Consider the following 7,612-nt stretch of genomic DNA (forward strand, 5'->3'; position numbering starts at 1 on the left):
AAAAAAAAAAAAAAGGAATAGAGGGGCTGGAGAGATGGCTTAGTGGTTAAGAGCACTGACTGCCCTCCCAGAGGTCCTGAGTTCAATTCCCAGCAACCACATGGTGGCTCACAACTATCCCTAATGGGATCTGACGCTCTGTTCTGGTGGGTCTGAAGACAGCTACAGTGTACTCACATACATGAAATAGATCTTTTAAAAAGGTGGTGGTGGTGGGGGGATAGAGCCTCTGACTCTGGAGCCTGGTTGAAGCTGATCTTTCCCTTAGAGAAGTAGGAATGCCTGTACAATTAAACAGCTGTTTCAAGGCATTTCTCCCCTCTTAGCCGTAGACCTACAATTTTCTAGGAATCTCACCAGAAACTCCACTTATAGGAAAAGGATGTGTACTAAACGTGTACAATTCTAGTAGCTTCTGGTTTTACTTCATCCAATTGTAATCCCATCCAAGGCATCTCTTGAGCCACCCTCTAACCTTTTCAAAAGAGGAAAGGAAAAAGTTTTCTTAGCAACCATTTGGAATGTAACTTGAGTGCCACGAAAAAGGTCTTATAGCTAATGTTAATACAATTGAGGCTATCCCTTGAGGGTCCTATATATACCACTTTCCTCTGTTCTCCCTCTGAAAACATGTAACCACACTTGATTATATGTATGTTGCCTCTTTCTGAGCATTTCTCTCATGCTCAGAGCTTATATTAAAATATCCGTACTTTGCTTTTTACTTGCTAGGGCTGAAATTCTTTTCTGCAGTAGAGCCATGAATCTCAGTTTGTCCTGAGTCTAGATCTCTGTAAGATTAGGGTGTTCCACAGGCTGCTAGAGGTTGCCTCATGGAGCTGTGTCTTTTTGTTTTGTTTTGTTTTTTTCGAGATAGGGTTTCTCTGCATAGCTCTGGCTGTCCTGGAACTCACCCTGTAGACCAGGCTGGCCTCGAATTCAGAAATCCACCTGCCTCTGCCTCCCAACTGCTGGGATTAAAGGCGTGTGCCACCACCGTCCAGTGGAGCTGTGTCTTTGTCACCTCACAGCTGACAGTTGGAGGGAATAAGAGTGTCATAGGGACTGGGGACTCCCCTTGTTCTGCACAGGATCAGCCTCTCTGTGACTTGGTTTGGATTGTCTATGTAACCTAGAAGCTAGGTCCATGTTTGGAGTATCAAGATGAAGTAGTAAGAAAAAGTAAATCTGTCCACACAGAAGTAGCTTGGACACACTGCCCTTAAAGTGGTTTTCCTGGAGATACCAAGGCCAGAGCCATTCTGACACGGCTACCCAGAGAAAGGCCTTAACTGGGGCTTAGGGCCTGAGCTGAGTCATGTTACATGCGGCTTCTTTGACTACTTGCATCCCAGTAGCCCTTGGAAGAGGGGAACAACTGTGCCAAAGTCCTAGCCAGTGAGTGAGGTGGAAGGGAAGATGGCTATTGCAAAGGAGGCAAATGCCATGGGGCACCAGGCCCTCAGGTGTCCAGGGTCATGTAAACTGTTGTCAAATGTATGACTTCCTGCTGAATGCACTCCTTCTGAAGACTTCCCAGGATGAAGAAGACCCTAGTAGAGCTATAAACAGAGTCGTGGTGTAAGGAGCCTGTGGCTGGAATAAGGGAAACAAATTCCATAGGATAGAGCAACTGGTCCTAGGCCTGCAGCCTGTGCTCTCTAATTTGGGAGTCCCACTCATCCTTTCTTAGTATCTGTTGGCTGCGAACCCATGGGGGTAGGAAAAGCTTGACATGTCTGACTTTCCTGGTTAAACCTCCCATTCTGTATTATGGCCACCTCCCATGTTCACTCCTCAGTGCTTCTCCCACTGGCATGAGGAAAGCTTTGCCTGCTTGTGACAGTTTAAGGGCTTGGGGGCGGGGAGCTGTTAGGATAAAAGTGGATTTGTGCACAGGGAAACAATGTCATGGGAATTAGCTCAGAGCAAGATGGAGAGCTTGAGAGGTAGGCAATCCCTTTGGAGGCCCATGCCCTCCCAAGGCTCTGGAATGTGCTAGGAGTGTCAGGGAAGACACCATGAGATCCTGTTTCCTGACAAAGGCTGAGATGCCACTTAAATTCCTGCCTCTGGGCTCTAGACTTGTCTATCTGAGCTTCACCATAGGGCAGACTCCACAGAGGGCTTGCTTCAAATTTGCTGTTCTGAGAAACAAGGTGCCATGGGGTATGTGAAGGGTGGCATTCTCCCAGGTCACCCTTACAGCTAAGGCCATTTATTTATTTATTTATTTATTTATTTATTTATTTATTTAATGTGTATGAGTACACTGTATCTGTACATTACAGGTGGTTGTGAGCCACCATGTGGTTGCTGGGATCCGAACTTAGGACCTTCGGAAGAGCAGTCATGCTCTTAACCCACTGAGAGCCATCTCACCAGCTAAGGCCTTTCTAATAGAATTCTACACCACCCTGAGCCAGGTCTTCAAGCTCCCTGGAGAGAAAGCCCTAAAGGTTCTTCCTCAGAATTCTCCATCACTTTGGGACAGGATGCTCAATAATCAAAGCTCCCAAATAGCTCCTCCCAAGTTTCACCTCCTTCACATTTCACTTTAAAGCACTGGGAAGCTGCTTATAGATCTTCACTGCCAAGCCTGGTCACTTTTTTGAGTTCTACCTCAAAAAGCTTTGGATACCTGCAAAAATCCTAACTTTGGCTGGGTGGTGGTGGTGCACACCTTTAATCCCAGCACTTGGGAGGCAGAGGCAGGCGGATTTCTGAGTTCGAGGCCAGCCTGGTCTACAGAGTGAGTTCCAGGACAGCCAAGGCTACACAGAGAAACCCTGTCTCGAAAAACCAAAAAAAAAAAAAAAAAAAAAAAAAAAAAAAAAAATCCTAACTTTGTGCTTGCCCTAGTACTACTATGGACAGTCTCACTCTCTTTGATGATAACCCCAACCCTCTGCTCCCACCCAGCTGATTGCTGACACCCATTGCTGAACCTGCCTGCTTTCTGGGCACCCTGACTCAAGGCATGGTTCTTGCTCTTTCTCTCTTTTCTGTTCATCTCTCTCCTCTCAGCAGCAACCAAGATCTCATCTCTAGTTTTCCTGACTTGTTGTTCTCTCCAACTCATAAAAATAGTCCTTAAAATTTAGTTGGGGGTAGAAGGAGCACAAGGCATTGATCCCAGGGCCTGGTGAATACTACTAGCCAATCAATAAACTGAAAAGGGCTCCATTTTAAAGTTTTTTCTTTCCGCATTTATTTACTTGTGTATGTGCAAACATAACCCAGAAAACACAGGTTGTGGAGATCAGAGAACAACTTTCAGGAATCAGTTGTCTCCTTCCAGCATGTGGTTCCAGGGATCAAATTCAGGTCATCAGGCTTGATGACAAGAGGCTTGACCTCTGAACCATTCCACTGCAAAGCCCTGGGTCCCAAGCAGGCCTTAAAATAGCTAGCAGTTCACTTACCTCACCCTCCTGAATAGCTGGAATAGTTACAAGTCTTGCACCATCACACCACCATGTTTGTATTTTGTTTTTGGCAGTTTTTTTTTTTTGTTTGTTTGTTTGGTAGGTTCTCACCATGTAACTCTGGCTTTCCAGGAACTTGTTACCTATTGAACTTTTGACAATTATCTTGTCTCTCTGTCCCCCAACTGCTGGGGTCACATGTGTATGCTATCACATTTAATTAATTAATGTGTACTTTTGAAATAACAGCTTATGGTGTCGCCCAGACTGAACTCAAACTCTCTGCAAGCCTCCTGTCTAAGCCTCCTGAATGCTGGGGTTACACGTGTGTACTATTGCACCCAGCTAGCTGGACTACCCTTTTCAGTCACCCACCAGTGACATAGTTGGTAGACCTCTCTCTTGACTAGACCCATGGCAGATGTAGAGAACCCTTTCCTCCTTTGTGAATGTGGCTACTCTGCCCCATCTGAGGCTGGGTATCCCCTCGGTATAAACCAGAAGTATGCTGCAGAGTATATCCCACAAAAAAGCAGGTTTGGTAGTGCTACTGTGGAAGGGGATGTATAGCCTCCCCTGGAAGCCGTGCATGCATAGCTTATACCGGCATGAAAACAGTGATAAAGTGGGCAGAGGAACCGTGCAGGTTGCGGAGGTATCATCTATTTGTTGAGCACCTACTGAAGCCCAGGCTCAACTGGGGCCTGTTGGGCGATGCCAGCCTCACAACAACCCTGTGAGGTGTTTTGACAGCTCGATGCTGTACAGCTACTCAGTGCTGTGGACGTGCTGGTGCTGGATGAGTTTGGTGCTCTGGTGGAAGCGGCGGCCACAGTCCTGGCAGGCGAAGGGCTTTTCACGCCGGTGGGTGCGCAGGTGCTGCGTGAGCGTGGGCCGCTGGCGAAAGGCCTTGCCACACTCGGGGCACGCGTAGGGCCGCTCGCCCGTATGGATGCGCCGGTGCTGGATGAGGTTGGCGTGCTGCCGGAAGCTCTGGCCACATTCGGGACAGGCGAAGGGCCGCTCACCTGTGTGGATGCGCTGGTGCTCGGTGAGCCGAGACACCTGCGTGAAGCCGAGGCCGCACTCACCACAGCGGTAGGGCTTCTCGCCCGTATGGGTCCTTTGGTGGCGCGTGAGCTTGAGTCGCTGGCTGAAGCGCTGGCCGCACTCGGGGCACGCGAAGGGCTTCTCACCCGTGTGCACACGCAGATGCTGTGTGAGCGTGGGCCGCTGGCGGAAGGCCTTGCCACACTGGGCGCAGACGAACGGCCGCTCGCCAGTGTGGATGCGCCGGTGCTGGGTGAGATTGGAGCGCTGCCGGAAGCTTTGGCCGCACTCGGCACAGGCGAAGGGCCGTTCGCCGCTGTGCACGCGCCGGTGCTGCAGGAGCACGGAGCGGCGGCCGAAGCGCTCGCCGCACTCCACGCATCCGAAGGACTTGTCCCGGGTGTGCACCGCCTGGTGCTCGAGTAGCACGGCGCGTCGTGGGAAGCTCTCACAGCACTCGCTGCATGGGAAGGGGCCCGGGGGCTCGGGGACTCCGGCGAGGGGCAGGATGGGCGGCGCGGGACCGGGCGGGTCGCCGTGGATGCGCTGGTGCTGCAGTAGGTTGGAGCGCTGCCGAAAGCTCTGGCCGCACTCTGCGCAGCGGAACGGCTGCTCGCCCGTGTGCACACGCCGGTGCTCCTCCAGGCGGGCACTGCGCACGAAGCCCTGGCCACAGTCGCGGCACACGAAAGGCCGTTCCTCAGTATGCGTGAGCTGGTGTCGCAGCAGGTGAGAGCTGCGGCTGAAGCTGCGGCCACACTCGCCACACACGAATGGTCTCTCGCCTGTGTGGATCTTCTGGTGCCGCAGCAGATTGCTTCGCTGGCTGAACACCTTGCCACACACGTCGCAGCGGCCGCCTCGAATCGTTCCAGTCCCCGTGCTAGGGTGGCTCTGGCTCTGGCCCCTTGGAGCATGCCATCGAGTCGCCACCAATGCTGGGCTCACACTGGGGCAGGGATCCTCGCAGGCAGGGACCTGTTCACTTCCTGGGTCTCTGGGGAGTACGAGGGAATGGGCAAAGCCACCTTCCCTGGTAGGAGACTTTATCTGTCCAGAGAGGCTAGCCATGTCCAGATCCCAGGGGACATGGAGGTGGGGGCTCATCATATCCGGCTCTGCCGTGATGCTGTCCATCTGCAGCGTAAACCCTGCACAACAGGACCCATTCTTTTATGAGACTCTGGCTTTCTGCTATATAACACATGGAACTCTGGGAGACTAAACTATAGGCTTGGAACTGGCTGGTGAGGCAGAGAGGAAATAAAAGTGACAGTTCTATCTGAATAGGTTTCCCTGAGATGGGCAGAACACTGAGGGAAACACTGAGGTGTGTGTAAAGGCTTTCTTGATTTGACTTAAGTTATTGGGGGTGGGAACCTCTTTTTGGAAGAATTCTGGGGTGACAGTAGAGCCCAGTTTAGGTGGCCAATGAGGGACTTAGAAAATGCAGAGAAGAATGTAGACTCAATAAAAGCCAGAGGTGACATTAACAGGCAGCATTAAAATAATGTAGTTCATTAGCCTTGGGTCTAGACTTGACACACTTGAGATGACCCAGGCAAGGAGATTCCATGAAAGCTTGGGGGTTAGAGATGAGATGAACACGACCTACATGTGGTCAATATGGGAGCTGTCTATGTATGTCCTTTCTACAGAGTGAGCCTTCCAAGGTGCCAGCCTCAGGCACAATGGACTACAGGGTGAGCTTGTGTAAGAGGATAATCGAGGGATGAAGTGTCCACCAAGATCACTGGGGAGGCAGACAAAATGGGTGACAGAAAATCCAGGAAACCAAAAGGATGCAATATAAATACACCAAAGGAAACCAGAATCCAAAGCCAAGCTAACAACTCTCCAGAGATGAAGGGCTAATTAATTTACTACAGAGCTCCCATCAACCAACAGTGACATGACAGCCACACTGTGGAAGGATGTGAACATGAAAAAAAAATGTAACTAATTGTTTAAACTCCATAGAATAAGCTAGTCACTGCTTAGAAAAATTCACTGTAGGGCTGAATTGACACATTGTTTCTGATCCTCAGCAATTATTATTTTTTTTTCCAGAGTTGGAACTTGAACCCAGGTGGTCTCAGGTGTTAAGCAAATATTCTACCATTGAGCCACATCCTTCCCCCCACCTTTTTTGGTTGTATGTATGTCTGCTTACTGTGTGCGACCAGGTGGCTTCAGTGCCTGAGGAGACCAGAGTAGGAGGCTGGATCTCCTGACACTGGAGTTACATACAGATGGTTATATGCTGATATGTGGGTGCTGGGAACTCCATGAGAAGCCAGTGTGCTCTGAATTCCTGAGCCATTTCTCTAGCCTTGTTTTCATAATCTTAAGTGTATGCATTGCTGGTACAACACATTGGGTTGGAAAATTGAGTCAAAATAGTAAATGCACAGGGCATTGGTGGTAAGTACTTCCAATTCCAGACTCTGGGGGATAGAGATAGAAGTTCAAGATTGTCAATAAATCAAGTTCAAGGCCAGTTGCCTTATATAAGATACTATCTTAAAAACAAAACCCAGGGCTGGCGAGATGGCTCAGCAGGTAAGAGCACTGACTGCTCTTCTGAAGTTCCTGAGTTCAGATCCCAGCAACCACATGGTGGCTCACAACCACCCGTAATGAGACCTGATGCCCTCTTCTGGTGTGTCTGAAGACAGCTGCAATAAATTACGCAGGAGCGAGCGGGGACCAGTAGAGGTCCTGAGTTCAACAGCAGCCACACATGATGGTTCACAGCCATCTGTACAGCTACAGTGTACTCACACACATAAAATCTTAAAAAAACAAAAACCAAAAACAAAAACAAACCCAAAACAACCTCACAAAAAATAAAACAGCAGTGTTCTACACTGTCCCAGAAATTCCACTTTTATGTATTCCTATCTAGCAGTTGTGTTCCTCCTTGTGTTAATGATCTGTGAACAGGGTTTTCCAGTATTTAATGAGAAGCAATCCAAAAGAACTGTTGACAAAGGAGTGACCACGGTGAGCCAGGAGTCTACAGAGCTGTCTGAAGTCCTGTGGTGACCCCTGCTGTTTGCCAAGCATATGGCATGAAAACAGAAACAGAATAAGGTCATTTGAGCATCCATGAGTTTTTTTTTTTTTTTTTT

The 7,612-nt window shown here is 49.3% G+C and overlaps 1 protein-coding gene across 3 annotated transcripts in view; it reads right to left on the reverse strand.

Annotated features, from left to right (window-relative positions):
- Positions 1 to 3,182: 3,182 nt before the first annotated feature.
- Positions 3,183 to 7,612, reverse strand: part of Mzf1 (myeloid zinc finger 1) — a 12,318-nt gene continuing 7,888 nt past the window's right edge. For all 3 annotated transcript variants that reach the window (XM_031385388.1, XM_031385387.1, XM_031385386.1), the window contains one exon: positions 3,183 to 5,629. In XM_031385388.1, coding sequence (XP_031241248.1) covers positions 4,197 to 5,629 — 1,433 coding nt within the window. In that variant the 3' untranslated portion in view covers positions 3,183 to 4,196. The remainder of the gene's footprint in view (positions 5,630 to 7,612) is intronic.

The sequence above is a fragment of the Mastomys coucha genome, unplaced genomic scaffold (genome assembly GCF_008632895.1).
Source record: "Mastomys coucha isolate ucsf_1 unplaced genomic scaffold, UCSF_Mcou_1 pScaffold21, whole genome shotgun sequence".
NCBI classification, from domain to species: domain Eukaryota; kingdom Metazoa; phylum Chordata; class Mammalia; order Rodentia; family Muridae; genus Mastomys; species Mastomys coucha.